This window comes from Dermacentor silvarum, chromosome 5, assembly GCF_013339745.2.
Source record: "Dermacentor silvarum isolate Dsil-2018 chromosome 5, BIME_Dsil_1.4, whole genome shotgun sequence".
NCBI classification, from domain to species: Eukaryota; Metazoa; Arthropoda; class Arachnida; order Ixodida; family Ixodidae; genus Dermacentor; species Dermacentor silvarum.
The window spans coordinates 77,059,616-77,080,997 of NC_051158.1; the positions used below are offsets into that span (position 1 = coordinate 77,059,616).

The following is a 21,382-nucleotide window of genomic DNA, read 5'->3' on the forward strand; positions in this document are numbered from 1 at the left end:
CATACTTTTGTGGCCTCTCAGGACACGCATGCTTAGCAAATCAGACACTACAAATAAGTGCTTGTGTGGTACCACATTGAAAAGCATTTGAAGAACAGTTGGTGTACTTTTTTTCTTCTTTTTTAAGTAATTTTCAATGTACGACAGACACAAATGGTCACATTAATGCAGCACTTTTAGAGCAACAGCGTGCTCATGAATGACATAATAATGTTAAAATTCTCTTATGCATTAATGTCTCCAATCCTTAAGCTCACTCTGCTGTTGGTTGTTTCCTCTGTGAAATTATAGAAATTGTGCAACATTGTCATGTAAGTAATTGCATATTGGGCAGACAAATATCAGAAAGAAGCGTAGCAGGGCATTTCCTCCAAGTTCTAAACAGACCCATCGACAAAGTGGCGTTCAATGGCACATTAGAAATAGGCAGAAATTAAATACCTTATGTGCATAATGGCAAATGCTTTTTAAGCCTTTTTTAAGCCTTTTGTAAGCCTCTTGCATGCCAAGGCATGGGTGCAACGAGTGAATAGCACATTTTTTCTTTAAGGTAAACCTTGTTTAGGTTATCCTCCTTGACCTAGACCACCGCCGTAAATATTTTATATGTTCTAAAGGACACAGCTTTCATTCGCTCTTTTACCCATTTTCGTTGGCAGGTTGGTGGTGGATGCAAAAGGCACATGCTCTCATGCAACTGAGTTGCGGGCCATGTTCATTGCTGAATGACAATTATTATAGCTCTTGGAGTTGCACAGGATGTCCACGTATACCACAGCTGCAGATGTGCTCGTTAATGGCTCTGTTCTCTATGGAATTTAATACGCAGTTAAACAGCAAATGCTACCTAAATATTCTCACCGCAACAAATAAATGCCTTCAAGCGTATCATTCTTTTAACAAAGCTACTAGCTTTCTAGAAACATTTGGCTTTTCTCTTATATTGACTGTCATCATCAATGGTTTCTGCACAATTTTTTCTCTCTCCTGCATCTTTTAATCATTATGTTGTAACTACATTGACGTGAAACATTTTTCAGTTCTGGCAGCATAGGAGGTCGCTTGCTAACATAGCTTGTAACGAAATCATGTAATACTATTATTTTTTTTATCTTGACAGCCGTACTATCCATGTGCCTTACTTTGGGTATCATTGTGTAGAGGAAAATAGCCATTACTCGATCACGCATGGGCTGTGTGCACAGATGGCGCTGTTGTCGCCCCACGCATGACCCGAACGAAGCTAAATTTAGCCTCTCGCTTGACAGTATATTTGTCACTGAGCGTGAGTGGCCGCGTTTGAGAGAGCTCACTCAGCTAATCGGTAGTATAATTCATCAAACTCAAACCTGTGCTCATCAAGAGTCATAACGTTTACATGTATGCGATCTGTTGCACAAATTTGACGGTTTCTCAGCTTTGGCGCCTCCGCGTTTGACACATAAGGTCAGAAATGTCATGAAGAGAATCTGGCAGCAAGACAGAGAGATGCTAATTCACGCCCACCACCTTTGACCTTGGCAGGCCCACTACAATTAGAGACCGAGCAGGAGTGCAAGCTTAGAACGTAGGACCCCCACTAGATCATAAGTTGAGCATGTAAGCTGTGTAATGCATGAATGTCACTTGTGTATTTGGCTACCTCATTTCTGCACACTATGGCCCATACACCCTCAACAGCATGCACAAGACATTTCACATAGCCCACTGCAGCTGCGTCCCCGATACAGCCTACCCAATAATTTTTCTGCTGATTAACCTCCCCGTCTTCTCGTTCCTTTGCTCTTCTTTCCATGTCTCGTGTTGCTTCCTGCTGGTCACAACAGCAGCAGCAGCGTGGCCCCTGTGCAGGGAGGGTGTCCCCATGTACCAGTGCCTGAAATTTGTGGACCGATTCATCCGCAAGGACCACAAGCCCGGACTGGGCTCCGCCGGAGGCTCAGGTGAGATGCCCGTTGCCCTGTGGTTTGCCTGTAGGGCTGACAGCCATGAGTGCGTGTTTGTGACCGTGACACTACAGACCATACCCTGTTTATGGGACTGCTTTTTGTGTATCATAGTTGCCGAAACTAATATCTATATAAAACAATAAAAAAGATGTAATTGAAACTCTGGGAGACCTTGTGTTCATGCCGCATCTACTTCACAAGTATCCTCATGTCTGTTCTCTGTGATTTTGTAATGAACCATTCACCAATAAATGCGATATCTGCAGCTTACAGCAGTGTGTGTGGCGTGCATTGTATTGTAAGAATTGTATACACAACAATACAAAATAAAATGTTAATATGTCATTTCATAATGTGTTTGCAAGTGTATTTTGTTACGTTAACATTAAGGAAGTACGTTAGTGCACAGTGCAAAGGAAACAAGATGAACATGTTTTTATACCGGGCTATGAAGAAACAACTCATAGCCGTATATTGGTGCACACATTACGCTTCATTAATTTGTTCTCAGATAATTGTACATGGCTGTATGTGGAACGAGAACGGTTGAATAAATGAAAAGTACACATTCCCAATTGCAATGAGTCATCACAACAAAGAGACAAAACAGCAGTTTCAGGAAAATGTGATCATCTGAGGCTGATATAATATCACCTGGAAGGTGCTTTCTGTTCACTGAACATATGAGGGATAGTGGAGGGAAAGAATGTGCTGCATCATGCTGGGGCCTTAGTATGATTTGTAACGTGTAATTACACGGAGCTCTTCACTTGATAGTCCAGAAATTGTGTAGACAGTACAGCTAGGTACCTTTCACATTGCCTTGTCATTTGATATTTAGAAAAGTGCAGTGTGAAGCACACTTGTCTAGAGTTGAGCAGCTGACAGCAGACTTTGCCAGCATCTAGTGTATTATAAGGCGCCTGTTGCCAACTGCTGGAAGAACTTTTGCCTGTGGCAGGCGGTGCAGTCTGAGCTCTGGTGCACGTGCTCGGAACACCCAAATGTCGGAACTGGCCTGGCTTCTCTGGAAAAAGACTAAAGCTTGGCTGTTTGTGATCTCAGTGTCTTTCTTGAGGGCTACGGCCGAGACCATGAGGAGCTCGCGTCTCCCCACAAGCGGTAGCGCCTGGGTTCAAGATCGATTGGTTAATACTTTTTCCACCTAGTTATGGCAACCAAATTAGCCTTGTTACCACTTTAGACGAGGGCAAATTGCATGCAAACAAGTAAGGGCTATCTACAGTTGTTTTGCTTCTGCATTCAGCACTACGTGTGATGTCAGCACCACTTTGGCCTGTCTTGGGCCTGAACCATCATTGGCAACTGCATACGTAGCAGTGCAGAATCGCACTCTAAAGTTTTACTTGTAAGAGGTGTTCAGCAGACTAAACAAGGGAAGCCTCAGCCTGCAGCCAAGGTTTCTATGAGGGAACTTCGTCAGGCGTCCTGATAAAAGCAAATCCCCGTGTCTCTATGTTGGCTCAAAGCTGATGCTCCCCTTGCTCGCCAAGTGTTTATTACTTCAAGGCTTCATCTTTCATTGACCCCCCCCCCCCCCTTCCTTTTTTAATGTGCGGCATTTTACACTTTCCTGCGGCGATTTGTCCGTGGTAGTACATAGTTCATCCTTCTTTCCTCGTGAAGGTTGTGATGGCCTGTCCTGAGGTCCTGAAAATTTGGCTGCACTTTCTGCACAAATTCTTGGCAGTGCCATGCACATTGCCACAGTGAAGTTGTGCTGCATGAATGTGGCATTCACGCTTTTCATTGCAGGTCAAGTTGAAAAGAACATGCTGCTGAATTGCTAGACTTAGTCGCAAAAGCACATGACCACAAGGAAATGAACACATAAGCGATGCTGGTGGGGTGCTGTCTCATTTATTTGCAGAAACATGCATGTGCCATGTCATCTGCGGTGGGCAGTCCAGCCTTTACAAGAAATGCACATGTGAAGCTATCCGTTGTTTCATGTTGCTGTAATCTCTGTTGCTGCGGTATTACACAGTGTCTCTGGCGAGACTACCTTAAATGAGTCTCGGCATTAAGAAAATACAGCAGGTGAGAACAATCTGTAAAAACAAACTTGGGACCCTGTCATACACGTGCGGCCAAAGTGCTCTTGGAAACAAGGGAAACAACAACACAGCAGCACAAATATCCAAAGGGTATTTATTGCTTCTTTAAGGCACCAATGCAAGCTAGCCAATACACATACAAAGAATAGTTCCTCAATGAAACATGCTGAAGAATTGAGCAAGTTTAACTCACAAAGCAAAGATACTGTGTGAATATTTCCCGTTCCCAAAGCCTAAGTAATTCGCAGGTGCGGTCCCACAAACGAAAGCATTTTCAAGCAATCATGATTGCCAATGCCAGTGGACAGTCCTACGAAGAGCCCCAACAAGCGGGCAGTCAGTTCGCACATGCCGTGTCCCACCGCCCAAGAGGAGGAAGCAACATCCTCATGCCTCAGTTATCCGTGCCATCAGGTCGCGCTAGCATCAAAACATTCGCGCTATTTCTCGTCATAGCTGCGTAACTGCAATGGCAGCTTCCGCTGTTGTGGATGTCATGCGGAGAAGCTGAACGCATGTAGATCTGGGAGTCGTGTGGGGAGCACGAACGTCTGGGAACTCCAGAGTGTTGAATGTTTCCACAGCATACTTACTAACGAGCCCAGCCTATGCACTTCTAAATTGCTTTCTGCCACTCATGCCGACTTGTTTTCTTAAAAAGTTGGGAAACGCTTCTCTCTCTGCACCTCTGATTAACAACCAGAGCCCCGTGTTGTCCACTACAGATAGCGTGTGCAACCAAATGGTGCTTCGTTGGTTCCAGCACTTCAAAAGGGCAAGTGCAAGAGCGCCGCAAAGTTGTGAAGGTATAAGGACGTGTTGAGGATGGGGTTGCAGGTTGTCTGAGCTGTACTGTCAAAGATGAGAGTGCCGCATTTCCTGTACCAATGCAGAGAGTTGCAGTCAAATTGAGTTGCGCTATCTCGCAAAGCAATCTACCGTCGCATTGCACGTGGCATTCAACTTTGTGTGTGGTGTCTATTGCTTTCCAGAATGATTCTCAGAATTTTCAGCCGGAAGACATCCTTCGGTTAGGGGAAGAAAAACACGGGATGAGTAAGCATTTAAACGGAAGAAAGTCCACCGCGCTTCTCTTTCACGCCTTTTGTTTATTTGTGAAGTTGCTCACGGTCTCAGCTCGAGCATCTTTCCGCGCGTACCGCAGGTGGACCAGCAGGTGCGGGGCAGGTGTACCACGAGCGGCAGGTGAAGGAGCTGTGCGCCCTGCATGCTCTCAACAACCTGTTCCAGGACGGTCAGGCCTTCACCAAGGGCTCGCTCGACGACATCTGCCACAGGTTGTGCGTGACGCCCACCGCACTCCTAGTTCAGCAAACAACCTCCCGCACCTTGCTCTTCTTGTCTATTGCATGCTCGGTGTTTTTAAAGGGTCCCTCACCAGGTCGCATTGGAATGCTCTAGTTATACGAAGTCTGTCTGAAATGTAACAATAATGCTGGTTCTGCTCTGCTGTCTCTGGGTGAAATAGGTATAGTGTGTGGAGATCACACGCACAGCAGGGAAAAAAAATGAGTTAGGCTTGAAGGGTACTACATTAGAGGGGAGGGACACCGTGTTTGCCATTTGGCAAAGAAATAAATTGTCCGTGACACCAATCTCATTACTTTTCAGATATCAAACCCATTTTTAAAATGGGTTTGATAGTAGTCGAGATACAGTTAAACCTCAGTATAACGAAGTCGGTGAAATCAGTACTTTACTTCGTCATATCAACATTTCGCTACATTCAACCTTTCACGGATTTTTCTTATGAAGAAAGGGCCACAAGATTTTTAAGATTGTCAGGCAGTCAAAAAAATAATTTCCATCGCAAAAAAAAATTCATTTTGTTAAATTCGGGAGTTAGTGAACAAAGATATGGTTTCATGCTGTGTGAACAATATCTTCACATTGGCGCTTTGAAGTGTAGTCTGCTAAGCTTTCTCGTCCACTCTGCCACCGTGGCTGATAGTGTCGCTCGCTGTGGGACTGCGCTATTGACACGTGTACTTGTTTATCTTTCTCGGGTGACCGCGTTTCTCCATCTGACAAATGTTATTGCTCGGCGCAGGACACGCCTGCATGTATTGGAAGTTTCTCGAATGTTATTGATGGTTCTATCCGTTGTCTGTTGTCACCGAACCCTTTGTAAACTGATCTGTGGGTCAAGCATGTCTGCTTTTTTACATGAGTCATCGAAGGTTCCAGAGTAATTGCTTGTGCCCGCGTCTTCCAGAAAGTACTACACAATTCGCATCGCACATACATTCAATCAGATTACACAGGGTTCGGTGACAGCAGATGCAACCAACGATAATGTTCGAGAAACTCCCAATACATGCAGGCGCATCCTGTGCTGAGCGATAACATTTGTTGTGCTCCGGGACTTCACTTCCGTCTCCGTATTACAGTAGTGGTTATATGGACACTCCAAGCGCGCTCACGCTGTTGCCGTGCTGTCAAGTTATTGACGCACATGGAAGTTTAGGTATTCTCTAGAAACACGCAGTGCGTTTGGCTGCAAAAATGCCGTAGCCAAGTGGTCACTCCATCACGCTCTGGTCAGTCAGCTCTGCTGGAGCCAGGGCAGCATTCTCTCTTCTGCTGCTGACATGACCTCTGTACGCACACACATTAGCATTCCTGCTGCGCAGCTGTTTGCATAGCACATCATGGTGCATACGCTGGTCTAAGCAGAACAGACCAGCGTAAACAACTAAGTCTGTCTTATCCCTCCACTAATAAAAGCCAATGAATTTCCATCGGTCTCATGCACCATCAAGGGGCAATGCGTCTAACGCCCTTGCCAGCATTCCTCATTGCACCAGCATTGCAACACGCGTGCTTTCTGCCGGGGCACTGCTCATGCTGTGCCACACCGCGTCACCTCTGTGCAATGTTAGAACACCATGCGAGAAGCCGAGCACAGCGTTACATTTTGTTGCATGCAATGTTTAGCCTTCGGGTGAAAGTGCCACTTTTCTTGCTACCCTGCAACCTCCAGACCGCCGCTTTTTTTTTTTTTTTTCTTTTGTCGTGCTTGTTTCCGTGCTGTGCAGTTCATCTACGAAGGTGGTTCCACGCACTCTTCATTTTTTGGGAATTCGCGAGTTGTTCATGCAGCAGACGTGCATGGGATGCAGAATTTCCACAGCGCATGACGTCACCCGCTCGCCACTCTATTTGCTCCTTTGAGGGCAAGAGCATGAATACCTTTTTTTTTTTTCCAGCTGCTCTTGCAAACACAGTCATTACAACATGATCTGTGCGCTGCAATTGTCAGTTGCCAGTGCCCAAACGTGGTGAGGGACCCTTTAAGGAGGGACTCTGCTGTTTGTGTGTGTGTGATGTGGATGCATGTGCATGCATGAATGCGTAAATTGATAAGACTTGCACCCCATATGCATTTCTTGTATGTATATGGGGTGCATTTCTTGTATTCAAACATTTTCTTGTAAAACATGTGTAATAGCACTGTGGCTTGGACTAGTTGATACATAATTATAGATGCAATGGTGCAGAACAGACAAGGACAGAAAAGTACAAAGAATGCAGCCCACGAGTGCCAATTTCCTACTGATTTCATTTGAGAATGCATCATGATCCATTGTTCCAATCAACTAGCCGGATGGTCCTGCTTTATTCCTGCGTCGAGCCCACAGTAAGATGTTATCAGACCTACCGAAAATAATTTTAATGTGTTCTGCTGCTGTCTGCTTCAATCGATGCTGAGGATGCAAGAAATGTGTTAAAACATAAATTTCTGCATATATAATTGTCAATTTAGTTCTGTCACTGGCTGGTGGCTCACAAGAAAAACCAAGACATTCTTGAGCTCTCCTGCACAACCACACAGACTAGAGATCAGTTTTGGGTTCAATTGCAGAAGCATGGCATCCAATAGATTATGGTCTCTGGCCATCTCTTTGGCGTTATGCAAAATGCTTTTATCTGGCAATGTTTGTTCTACAAAGGTGATGCATTGGTGCCCTTCTCTTTTTCTTCCTTTCTTTTTTTCCCGTTGTGCAGCCTGTCTCCCGACCACCTCGTGAACCCGCACAAGAGCATGCTAGGCCTGGGAAACTACGATGTCAACGTCATAATGTCCGCTCTGCAGCTACGCGGATACGAGGCCATCTGGTTCGACAAGCGCAAGTGCGTGCTGTTCGGCCATTATCGATCACCCCCGCGGTTTTAGCAGCAGACGCTAATATGTATATTTCATGTTTGAATGCTCTATTTGACGGGCCAGCTCAGGATGTTGAAAGTTTTTTCCCTTGCAAGAAACTGGAATGTCTGTGAGGCTAGGCAGAACAGACATGCGATAGGTTCTGTAGAAGTAAATGCAAAAGGAACAAGATGAAGGTGTGCACTAATTAACGAAGAAAGTTGAGCTAGTTGATGTTAATGCAGTTGCTGTGACAGTTACTAGCTCAAACAAGACTTAACGGAAAAAATTGTGGGGAAGGACAGAGGGATAGACATTAGGAAAGTGCCCATTGTACTAGAAAGCAGAGTAAGTAACAAAGAAAGTTTGACTAGTTGGTGTTCATGCAGTTGCTGTGACTAGCGCTCTGTCCTGTCCCACCTTTTTTTTCCATTAGTCTTGTTCGCACTAGTAGCTATGTCACAGTGTGCACTACCTCTCTCTGTTGTGGTCGTTTGTGGCATGGTAGCTGGAAGCAGGCACAATCTGTGTGGAAACTGCTCTCAATGCAGCATTTATTGCACAAAGTGATGGTTCCAGCAATTGCAACACACTGATGCTTTTGATCTCGTAATTATTGGTCGAGTATTTTTGCAGCATCTTGTCCATTACGCTGATGAACAAGATGGTGCCCACCGGGAGTGTTCTAGGAACCTGTGAACTAATTTTTGCGGTTGGACCGTATAAACCTCAACAAAATATGCAATTTTACAAAGTTTTTCACTGCGAGAACTACTTTTCTTTTCTTTTTTTTAATCGTGGAATTAGTCTGAAGACTTATGTAGCAAAAAATAGACAAAAAGGAACGTCAAACGAACGCATGCAAACCTGTGTGGTGCAGTTTGTGCATTTCTCTTCCGTTATCGAACGGGTGGAACATTGGGCTTAATGGCCTCCCTGAGTATATTTTGCCTAATATCCCGACTACCAGGTTGATGACTGTCCACCGCCATAGACGCAGGAGCCAGGCACTTAGGACATGTTCCAGGGTTATGTCGACCTTGTTGTGTTGAGGTTCAGCTATCTTATTGTGACAAGTTTGACTTGCAGTTTTAGGCACTGTACTACCATTTATATTTGTGCACTAAATATTCCTTACTCAAGAATCTTGTGGTGTATTCTCTTTATCCTGGGCCTCCCAGAGGCTGGCATTATTGCAAAAGTATTGTTCCGGGATTGGTGCTGTCACTGCGCGATATCGCTTCTCGGTGCTGGTTGGCCATTGTAACCTTTGCACTGAGATACGGTGTGCTTTATGCAGTGGCTGCTTATATTTGAGGAAACACATCGATACATGAATAAAAATATAATGGTCAGTAAGTTTGTATTCCGAATTTCCTGTCACAACTCTGCCAATTCCTGTCGCTGTTGTACGTCCATGTCTTGCCGTTCTAATCGCCCATTTGTGTGTGTGTGTGTGTGTGTCCGGCAGGGATCCGTCTTGCATTGACCTGAACAAAATTGTGGGCTTCATCCTGAACGTGCCCAGCGAAATGAAGTTCGGCTTCCTCCAGTTTCCCCTCAGCCGGAAGCACTGGATTGCTGTGCGCGAGGTCAACGGCACTTTCTACAACCTCGACTCGAAGCTTGAGGCACCAATCCCCATTGGCAAGGTTGGTTGCACCACCTCTATTTCTTACGGGTGCTCAAATAATGGTGTTCTTTAACTATTTCCTTACCACGGGGAAATTGGCTGTTTTTTCTATGTTTGAGTTAAGAATTTTTTGTGCAACAGCCAATAAGTTTAGTGTCATGCAGTATATAAAAGTGAAGGTAAATGAACTTGCTTTCAAATGTTTATTATTAAAGAGTATGAAAAATTTTGTTTGCATAAAAAAAAATTCTTAAACAAAAATTTTCAGAAAAAACTTGCAGTAAGAAGTAACATCTCTGGCAAATTTTTTGGGGGGAAATTCTAAAATATTCAAATTGTTTATATATCCCTTGCCAACATTTCTTTAAAGAATTATACCCATAGATAAAGTACTTTTTGAGATAAACTACTTTCTTTCAAGTGCGCGCAGCACTGGATGTCGACAGCATCACACCGCTCAACCTTTGAGCTCACACGCCCTTTAAAAATCTCCGCCCCACGGTAAAATTGTGAACCACGCAGTAACCGAAACTCTTCTTTGTATACAATCACCGAGATGGCGCTACGAGTCCAGGCGCGCAGCGGTTTTTTAAAAATAGGCGCTCAAAAGCTTCGGTCACCAGTGATCGATGCCTAGTGCCGTGGTAAGGACAGAGTTAATCATACCGAACATAGACATTTCAATAAGTGTGGCATTTATATGTCAAATCGAATACTGATTTTTTCTCTCTCTTTTCGTTAAGGTTTTAAAAAACGGCAATCCTTCATGCTGCTCCTAAGTGACTTGCATTATAGGAGCCAGTGGCCACTGTGCAACTGTTTGTGATATGCAACTGCAGTAAAACCTCGATAATTCGAAGGCCAACGGAGCACCAAAATTTTTCGAATTAAGCGTATTTTTTTAATTAACCGAAATGAAGAAAAAAACAAGCAAGAACTTGCCGCAAAAACAAAATCACCTTTATTTTTATGGCCGAGAAAGATTACATGGAAGTAATCACTGATGCGGGATTGCTTGGTGATGTAGTTCGCCGCCCCAAGTGTCATGTTCACATCGTCCACAACGAAGTTGTGGACGATGTTCACAGAATCGATAACCGCCGCTAAACTGGGCGTGCGGTTGCTTGACTCCAAAAATTCAGACTTGCTGGGTATTCCGGACTTCAATAATGCACCGTCAGGGTTGCCATTGAGCTAATGCATTTTCTCGAACAATTTTTTTGACGAATTGAGGCCCCAAAGTTCGATTTTCCGGACTAAATCGCTCGTTCCAAGCCACGCTACCCGATCTTGGAGGCCGCCATGTTGGATTTTCCACTGGCTTGGCTTTCAGTGGCCTGCTCTATAGCCTCCAAGATTGGGAGGCACACACTATCTATATAATAGAGAGCGAGCGCCATCCTTCAGTCTCGGAGGCCATGCCCGCTCTTCCTTGGCTGACAAAACGCACCAGAAGACGGCACTTTTTCTTTTCTTTTTGCAGTCGGCACTATCGTCATGATGATTTATTGTGGGATCTGTTTCCTTTTTGCTAAAATTTCTGTTTCTATTTTGAACGTGGTGTGTGCACTGAGCAGGTGTCTTGGAGACGCGTGTTTCGGTTATCGGCGCCACCTTCTGTGCCTTCGCGAGAGCCAAGTGTTACGAAGCTCGTTTCTTCGATCTCCATGGGAAACTCTGTTGGCGGAGATCGCCAACGCGGTGACGCTCATGTAGACTGTACACGGAGACGACGTCACTCTTGCGCCAATCCAAGCAAGTCTGATCCCCTCCAAGCGTAGTATGAGGCAGGGCATTATAAGAGATTTTTTTAAGCCACACGAACCGGCTTTTTTTGGCCGAACGAGCTTTTGGACTATTTTTCCGGTCTCCGCGAGCTCCGGAAAAGCGGTTGCCTACTACATACAGTAAAACTTCTTTCATTTTTATTTTACAAGACCATAAAAAGATGTTGAGCTTACCAAATATCGAATTGTCAATGTTTATCAAATAAACTATAAACTAATGCTTACTATATAATGTGGCTTTATTTACCAAAGAAATCCACAAGCCTCACATCTATTTTGCGCTAAATCAGTGAAGCAAGGCGTAATTCTCGTCTTCTCGTGGCTCGTAAACGCTTGCAGCGGTGAGGGCCTCGTGACTTTGAACTGGCGCCACTGCCCAAGATCCGCGCAGAGTAGACCTGCTTTTCAGTACCGCCTGCACATCCCAATTGTATTTTTTGTCAGTGAGCTAATCGGCAAAAGATTGTCCATCACGATGTAGCTTACGGGTTTGAGACCAGTGCGCAGGCCGCAGTAGAATCTCCTTTAATCCTACGCTGTGTTGTATTGAGTGTGCTGTGCACTGAATCAAAACGAAATTACTGACTGTGGCAACCGCTGCACATGAATCCGCGGTCACTATCGACACGAAGATACGCAACCAAAGCGGTGTCACATGCAGCGGTAAATACAATAAAAAGACGGGAAGCATTTTTCAGTACCTGCTTATGACTATGCTATGCAGACGCCGATGCTTTGCTTCAGTTGGATGTTAGCGCCACATTTCATTTCGCAGTGCCTCTGAGGGTCGTCCAGATTAACTAGTGCACAGCAGAATACACCCAAATTAGTGAGAGTTTGGTCAGCCGTCAATCATACACTTACTGAGACCAAAGGACAAGTCCGGATTATCCAATTTTTCTAATTAATGAAGGTCAGATTTATGAGATTTTAATGTACTTCTGATAGCAAGTGCGAATTGTTGTTATCCTTGCATCTAACTTGGCATTACATGAGAAAGCCTTTGAGTACAGCAATCAGCAGTCATTCGCAGCAACGCATCAATCTTTAATAATATTTTAGTGTGAAAGTATTGCCGGAATTTAATATTACGATTTCATGCCAAGCCATCTCAGGAAACCCACCTGGCTGCCACACTTTTCTTTGCACAGTCTCAGGAGCTGCTCCAGTACCTGCGGGAGCAGATCAAGTGCAAGGATCGAGAGATCTTCATCGTGGTCACGCAAGACATTGGTAGGGTCAAGGGCTGCTACATCGAGACGTCAAAGCCGACGCCTCCACGGCAGCCATCGCAGCAGAGCATGGTGCCACGTGAACACACGTCGCGAACGAACTTCCGGTAGAAGTGATGTTGCCGACCGAGTATAGTGTGGCGGGACCTAAGTGTGCCCAACAGAGGAATCGTCTGGACCCGAAAAGCCAGACAGACGGGAAGCGGGAAAAAGGAGGGAACTCAGGACTGCTACCTCCCTTCCTCATCGGGGTCCCTAGATTCTACCGGACGTGGCTGTACCGTGTCGTCTGCTACAAGTGTCCTGTGATGTCCGCCCCAGTGCACCATCGGCTAGCAGGGTGCATGTCGCCGCATGCTAGGTGGTGAACTGTTTCTTGCCTGCCAGCCACGAAAAAGGCCTGGCTTCGGGAGCGCATTGCCGAAGTGAGCTTCATCCGGTGTTCTTGTTCATTGCCTAAGCAGACGCAGACTGTCGTCTGCTTTATACGCGCGTGCGAGGGTGCGAGCAGCTCTTTCACAAGTCCTACACTTAACGTGCCTGCCCAGTGAAGCTGTCTGTGCTTTTGCCTTGCTTACTTTCTCTACCGACGGCACAGTGGCAGCCGAGATTGTTTTTGCAGTTTGAAGTAGTCGCCCGCTGATGAACGACGGTAAAATTCGTGGCCAGTGTTTAGCGCCGCGCTCTCCGCAGAGCCACGGCACGCGCAAAGGCGCCAATCAAATGAACAAAAAAAAAAGCTTGAGCAGTGCCTCTGTGTGTGAACAGCAACGAATCTCTTGTCAGCTAGCCCTAACTTGTCTCCGGTTGGTGGCGAGAGTCAAAGGCATCACTGAAGCTGTGTTGTTTTGTTGATTGGTTCCAAGTAATTCAGTGCTTGCAAGTTATCTCAGCATAGTGGTTGTACCGATGGCTGGGACTTTTGATTTTATGGAGTGGAGCTCGATTCAAAACGATGCCCTGGGTGTTTTCGCAGAGGTGTTACACATGCATCAGGGAACCTTTTAACACTTCATTGTGCCATCAATGGTGTCATTTGTTTTGTTTCTTTTTGTATTTTGTGTTACTTTTTAACCAGCATCGATCACTGCTAACATGAGAAATATTGAATCAATGTATGAAACTGCCGTTTTGTCTATCTTATGTGTTCGGGAGGCCGGCCTCATCACAATTATAAAGCCCAAGGGGGTTTCGCAGCTGCCACATTCTATGACAAGGCATGAAGGGATCCTGTGTCTTGATCACGTCCACGTCACAGACAGCGTTTGCGTTGCTCTAATCAGTCATTCGCGTAGTCGCTGTGAAAAAGACAGGCCCGTTCGTAACGCCTGAAGTTGCACTGTCGCGGTGTTGAGTCCCGATGTTATCATGAGAACAAAATATATGTAAATAACAGAGACATATGGGAATTTTAAGGTTTATGGAAATAAGCACCGGTTTTTCTCCTGTACATACACTTTTGGAAGCTCTATAAACCAAAATCAAGTTCTGTGTTAAGCCTTAGCCTTGACAGCAGCACAGCCTTTGCCTTCATGCATGTCTGCAAATAAGCCACTTTGAGAACCGTACTGGACATTTTCGTTATGTTAAGCATTATTACTTGTAATGCTGTTCGAGTGGTTTTGTCAGTGGAGACATTAAATTAGGGGGAAATGGAAATGTCTTATCTATCGCAGCCCATTAATTTGCCCTGACAGGATAAGGCAGGAGATACATTATGCAGTCCCGCCTCCGATACAATGCTATCCGACTACTGGAACCTGTCGGATAGTTGTTGGTCGTGGCTCTTGGTACGACAGGTCGTGTGTTAGTTGGCATGCTGAATTGTACCATGCGTCTTTTAAGCAGCTCTGTGTGCCATAGTGGTAGAAGTGATGCAGTGATTGCGTAGGGGTGGACAGCCAGCGTCAGGTGACCACCAGTTAGCTGTTTTCATCTCATGGAGCAAGAAACTGGACTCCTGGAAAACCTTGAATACTCTTACACTAACAAAACATGACCACTGGCCCATTTTTCTTGCTTTTCGTGGTAATTGCAACAATGTGGCGGTCTGGTGTTGCATTCTCGGTTCTCTAGCTTCACACTGAGCATTTTGCAGTACAGGAATAACTTTTCTTAACCTCTCTCATGTTTCCCTTTCCCTTATTTCTTTTTGTACAATATCAGGTAGAAAGAACTTTGTCTTCTTTCGAATTCAAAGCCTGGCAGCAATAAAATCGCCGTAAATTGTGAGGAAGGCAATTCGCGGAATATGGCAGTGACAACCTCTTGCAATGCGGTCTGTACATGTAATGTTAGCGCTTTGCCTATGCGAAGTGCTTTTACCGAATCACCTGTTACATTGTCAATTTGTTTCCTACTTCACGAGGAAAACTGCGATTCATTATTCCGAGAAGTCTGCGTAGACAAAATCGTGCCAATCCTTTATTTGATTATATTTCTTATTTATTTATACTTACGTTTCCCTTTTGTTGCATGCAATGTGTTGCACTCATCTGCAACACCGTGTTGGCGAGCTGCACAATGAAGCAGCCCCTGTAAAGTTTTCCTTTATGATTGCACTGACACATTATGGTGCTGCTATCGGTGATGAATGCTTTTAAACGATAAGGTGTGAGCCAAATGAATCTGAAATACTGACAAAGCAAACACTTGATCATAGCAAATGACCCGCACTAATCGAAAACAGTTGAATGCAAGATAGCACAAATGTGGCGAGCCCGTCCAGAACACACGAGCAGGTTATTGACAGTTTCTCATTCAAAAATTTTTTAAAGTTTTTGTGCCACTGCCTCTACTTCAATGTTGCCTTTGACACATTTTTTTTTTTTCTTGACACCCTAAACACGTGCGTATTGATAGTGACCAGAATCTTGTGAGACAAGGCGTGTGCCTTTGTGTCGGTCTTAAAAGTTGATGCCGTCAGAAGGCGGTAATCCCTGCCGACTATATAGAATTGTAAGCTGGAAGCTCGGTGCAGTCCCAGTCAAGTGCTGAAGTGCTCGATTGTGATACGATAGAACCTCGATGTAACGAAAACCGATATAACGAATTATTGGATGTAACCAAGCAAATTCAATGTTTCTCGCCAATATCAGAGTTAACGAATATATGCTTGTAACGAATATCGGATATAACAAAGGTATTTTTATGTCAGATGCAACTTCATTATAACAATGCTCGACTGCACTATGTGTATGAAGCCTCCCACATTTTAGTGCGAAGGCCCTTTTCTAGCTGCTGGGACACTTATTTTGCCAACAATGTGCACTTTAATGATTACTGTGCAGTTTATGTTTACCGCCGCTCTTCCTTGGTTGTGTGCCCCTGTTTATATTTTTATTGTATTCCACCGTTATTTATTTATTTCAGGATTATCGTTGACAGCGAGTGCTTCTTACAATGTCGCAAGTACTTTGCAGAGAGCCTGAAGTTTACAATAGTAAATATGTAGGCCTGACCTAACTGGTGAGGGACACTTGAAACAAGTATCAAGTCAATCTGATGTTATACATTGGTGGAGCAAGGTGCCCAAATTGTGTAACTTTTGCACGAGAACAGGGCTTTTGCAAGTGCAAATATCTTCCATAAATTGTTGAAAACTGTGCTTTTCTAAAGGGAGGCGGTAATTACCTACTGAACTAAAATCTTAAAAACCAGTACAGCTGCAGTATAGTATAGCAGTTGCTACGTAGTTGCAAATTCATGGCTGCAACTCCACAGTTGCGAGGTGAACCGCGCGTTTTGGTGAAAGAGCCAGCACAGGGCTACCAAGCAGTAAAGCATAACTCATTTCTTTTCACTATTTTTGTGTGCATGTGTTCAGGCTCATCTACGAGTGACAAAGGAGTTAACGCCAGTATTGCAAACACTGTACATACGTTCGCGCTTTGCTTGAGCTAACGAGCCAAAACGGTAGATCACTGCTGTGAGGAGTCGGAGGAATGTTCCTGGCTTCTTGCATTACTCTGAGCGTCACATCCACGCCCATGCCCCCCTCTTTCTGATGTGTACATATATTTCGCCACGACACGTGTACAGAAAAAAGATCTTGTATGTGACGAGACGTTTTAGAGTATTTTGCCTAATCGAGGCTCTTCTCCTGTTGGCCGGCCTGCGATGTTGCTTTAGCTGCGAGTGGCAATTTCGGGCTTTTTACCGGTGGCATAGCCTGCTTTGATGATGCTAGGACCTGCCGTGTGCAATAGATAAATGAGGGTGTTGCAAAGAGTAACGGCAAATATCTGTGGTGCTTGTAATAAATTCACTCTTACAAATACATTTTCTCACGTTTTCAACCGTCCTTTTTTTTTTTTCATTTTCCAGACAACTTCGCACAATGGTGCGTAAAATTCCATGTTCCATCACATAAAATTGCCTTTTTCGCAGTGCTTTCAGCCAGAAATCGCCCAGTTATCAGACATCTTCAGCGCTTTGAAATCTCTGTCCACTTCAGTTTTGCCCATTTTTAAATGCTGTTGCACGCTCATAGTTTTGCTGACACAAGACAGGTGTAACCGGAGATCTCTGGAGGAGGCCTCGCACCCACGAAACACAAAAGTCTGATTAGTTATCCGTTGTGTTAGATAGTGCAAGGTCTTCTTGATTATGTGCATCCTGCCTCCTATTGCGATGTGCCGACACCCTCTCTACGGGCACACCTTATCCATGCCTGGCAGTTCCATATGCCTGGCATGTTTACTTCGAAATGCAGATCTAGTTTGCCGCTACTCTTTGACTTGCTCTCATGGGAGGATGATTATTATTAAGGTCCGTTGAGGCAAAGTGAAATTGTATTACGCAAGGTCTCTCCGTGTCTCCAGCTGTTTTATACAAAAACATTTTGGTGATTTTGTAACCTTTCTGGTGCACAGTGCGAATTGTTCAGGTAAATACTAAGCAGGAAAAGATATGGGCTTGTGTTCCACTGTTATGACCACTGCAGCTTATGACTCTTTATACTAGTATGTGACATTGGTTTCGGCGCTCTCTAAAGGTAGGCACTCCTGTGTTTGTGACCTACTGCCAGCATGTGTAAACTGCTCACAGTTTGCCTTCGGTGACTGGAAAACATGGTTCAACATTTACATGCTTTGCATTGTGCTTTACTGTGCTGGCGATTGTAACTGATCTGAAATTTGGACTGCAGTGAAGTGAGATGGCAATTTTGGTTGACTTTCATGATTTCGTAATATACTAGCACAAAATAAATTGACAATGGATGGAAGCAAACACGCTTGCTGTGAACTGCAAGTTTTATTGACTGGTGTGTAAAGATTTGTGGCCTGTCCATTGGGCCTTCAGTTGGTAGTCAGCGCAGCTGTGTGTATCTGTCAATTTTTTATTTTTTTCGGTGCTGCTTTAAATTTATGAGGCTGTATGAAACGAGCATGCCACACTAGCATGAAGAGAATGTTCATTAAAGACAAGTGTCCTAGCAGTATATTTAAGTCTGTCAGTTATGCATTAAAAGGGAGGTTAAACACACACAAAAAAAAGTTTTAAGCAAATGGAAGCTGCTTCATGCTGATTTTTGTTTTTATAACATTGTATAGTGACATTTTTGGGTTGATGACCTTCACTTGCATAAAACTGCCAGTTCTTACTGTTCTCTCCCAGAACTTTCTCCCCCTTTTCTTGCTGCATTTGCAGCTCATAGCCCCGAGGAAAGTTGTGTCGTGTTAGTCGGACATTTTTGTAATGCTCAGCATTAGCAGTCTTGCTTAGATATGCAAGCATGATATTCCCGTTTTAACGGCAGATTGGGGAGTGCAGATACTATTTCTTAATTGGCTTGCAACATAAGCTTGCTGTCTGCACTCTTTAATGCCCACATGTCAGACTGAAATTTTTAGGCATTTGCAAATAGCATGCATAGCATCTTGTTATTCTTAGCCTGGAGCTTGGCAATGTTACAAACGATATCACTTATCAATGATTTATTGATAGGGCCTAGCTGCATGTCTTTTTCTGGAGTTCTATAGCTTCACTTGCCATCCTGAAGGGGTTTAACCACTAGTAATCGTAATGGGTGTACTGTGGAATCTGGTTGATACGATCTTGACGGGAACTGGCTAATAAAGAGTATCATTCTAAAATCATATCCAACATATTATCAGGAAAAGAAAAAAAAAGTATCATTCTGAAAAACATTACAGAGAATCGTATCAACGAGGTTCCACTGTACACCACGACTGCATTTGTTTGAATCTGGAAGTTACTTTAACACCGAAAATTTGAAGTTATCTGGTTCACATGGGAGAGCTTTCATCAATTGCTGCTCTGTGAACAGTCCTAGCTGTGGGCACAGTCCATGTCGAAAGTAAGAAACTGCATGCATGGCTGTAGTTGACTCCTAGCTGTGTCACAAGTGTGAAAGTCATAGGACAGTATGGCATAATGTTCTTTGTTTCACTCTGCCTTACCACCAGGTGTTCAGATGGCTATTGTCATGATTATGTAGGTGAAGGTGGTGTGCTAGTCCAGCTCTTGATGGGGAATTAAAAAAAAAGTTTTATTGCTGTAGAATTGTTGCTTTCTGGTGCTGAAAAGCTGTGGAGGCTGATGGAGGCTGTGGATGTTTGCCTCCCCTAACTTTTCAAGGCTTTCAAGCTTTGAAGCAGCTTGGGTTGACCTACAGTCGTGTGTGTTGTCCTAATTACCTTTGACAAGGGCTGTACATTGCGAAACGATCATTGCAGAGTGGAGGAATCTTTCTCGCTGTCGCTGGCTGAAATTTCTTGCTGCAAAACAAAGCATGCACACGTTCTTTCAGCATGAATCACTTGTCCCAAGATGAAGCATTGCAGTCGAGAGAGCTTGTCGGTTGAAATGCAAGCAAACTGCGCATTACTCGGGATCTTTGCATTGTTTGGCCACGTATTGCCATAGTGAAAAGCTCTTTGAACCAAGACTGGGAACTGACCAAGCTGGCATTTTACTCTTAAAAAGATCTACTCACTGTATAGGAGAAAACTGCCGGCAGCATCTGCATTAAAAATGTTTTATTTTTTCTCTTCACAGACAGTGTGCTTGTCTTTTTCCTTTTGAAGCTAGAGAGTTATGTTTAAGTTTTGTTTGTAAAGCAAAACAATCCGACGAGGAATGTGCCGCTCAGGTGTAGAAGTTAAGTTCTGGTGTTGCATTGTTTAGGATATATTTGCCTTGAAACAGCTTTACAGTACATTTTGCTTTTGCATATCGCATAACCATCAAGTGTTTTTTGGATCGCACAAGGTTCGCTTGTGGCAGATGCAGTTTGGATCCTTGAAATGAATTTCTCAAAAAAAGCTGATTTCGCTTGCTTATTTAACTGAAATTATTGACTTATTGACAAAACTGCACGAATTTTTTTAATGATTATAGCACATATTGCAATTTATGAATTGTAGCTGGTGACTTTTCAAGGCATATCCTTTAAACTTGAATTCTGAGCATGCCGTAAGTTTTGAGATATGCAACGTCAAAACTGCAGTAAAACTTCAAAGTCACCAGGCCACATAGCAAATTTTGGTTATACGCTGGAAGTTGTTACGTGCCCTCTTGGGAGCGTTTTACCTACCGCAAGAATTTTTCAAATTGGTTCATTAATAGCCGAGATAGAAATATTTTGGTACCGAGAAACTATGACTTCAGGAGCCGAGCGTCGCCGCTAACGAGGACACTCTGTCCACTTGCCCCGTCTATCCTCCGCAAGCCAAATTCCTTCCCTGCGTTCTCCCATACCCGAGCTGGTGGATCGCGTGACGCATACGTCACGGGCCCTACCTTCTTTTCTTTCGTTTCCCCCTCTCGTGCTTTGGTGTTTGCGCAGCACTTCTGCTGTCGGTTGTGCGCGCAAGCTGTTGCATTTATTTCATTCCGCGCAGCGCACGATTTTGCGCGCTGTGCACGAGAACACCCAACTAGCGGCGTAAGTCAGTGCTACGCGAATACTGAGACAGACGCAAGTGGATCACAGAGCACGGACGCGCTGGAACGCGGTAGAAAATGACAGTTTCGCTTTCAGCGCGCGCGACTGCCCGACGACGTGGGAACAAGCAGATGAAACGGAAGAACATCTCTCTTTGCTACGGTACGATGTAAACAAAGACTCGCAGACTTTCGGTTTGTAGGTTTTAATATTCCTCAATTTTGCAACAAAACAAATAACATGTTGCGTGGAATAATTCTCGAAGTGTCACGTGTCACTGTGTGCGACGTCGCAGCATGTACATGTACACGTACATAGGCGCACTTGCTGATGTACGTCATCTGGGGCGTGGCGTCCACCAGGAGAAGGGAAGACGGCGTTAAGGCGGTTCGCAACTAGGTGGTGGTGCGTTTGGTTTGAAATTTCAGCTCTTTCAAGCAGAAGATAGCGCCAACCTTTCCTTTTCTCATAACGAACCAGTTAGCCTCTTTCCGCGGCGCGTAGCGATGTAATACTTAGCAGACACGATCCTTAGCGCGCATTGTATGTACTGCGCTTGTCAGCTCAAACATGGCTCAAAATAGCCAGACCTGGTGAGGGGCCCTCTAACAGGCCCTTTTAGG

The 21,382-nt window shown here is 44.4% G+C and overlaps 2 protein-coding genes across 3 annotated transcripts in view; one reads left to right on the forward strand and one right to left on the reverse strand.

Annotated features, from left to right (window-relative positions):
• Positions 1 to 21,382, reverse strand: part of LOC119453495 (60S ribosomal protein L10-like) — a 295,540-nt gene that overhangs the window by 246,217 nt on the left and 27,941 nt on the right. The window lies entirely within an intron of this gene.
• On the forward strand, positions 1,827 to 19,869 carry LOC119453500 (josephin-1). 2 transcript variants are annotated; one of them, XM_049668196.1, is made up of 5 exons: positions 1,827 to 1,943; positions 5,193 to 5,328; positions 8,057 to 8,182; positions 9,667 to 9,847; positions 12,767 to 19,869. In XM_049668196.1, the coding sequence occupies exons 1-5, from the start codon at positions 1,865 to 1,867 to the stop codon at positions 12,956 to 12,958; spliced, it is 714 nt and encodes a 237-aa protein (XP_049524153.1). In that variant the 5' UTR covers positions 1,827 to 1,864; the 3' UTR covers positions 12,959 to 19,869. The 2 variants fall into 2 exon arrangements, with proteins under 2 accessions (XP_049524153.1, XP_037571474.1); XM_037715546.2 differs by having other exon boundaries at positions 5,193 to 5,325.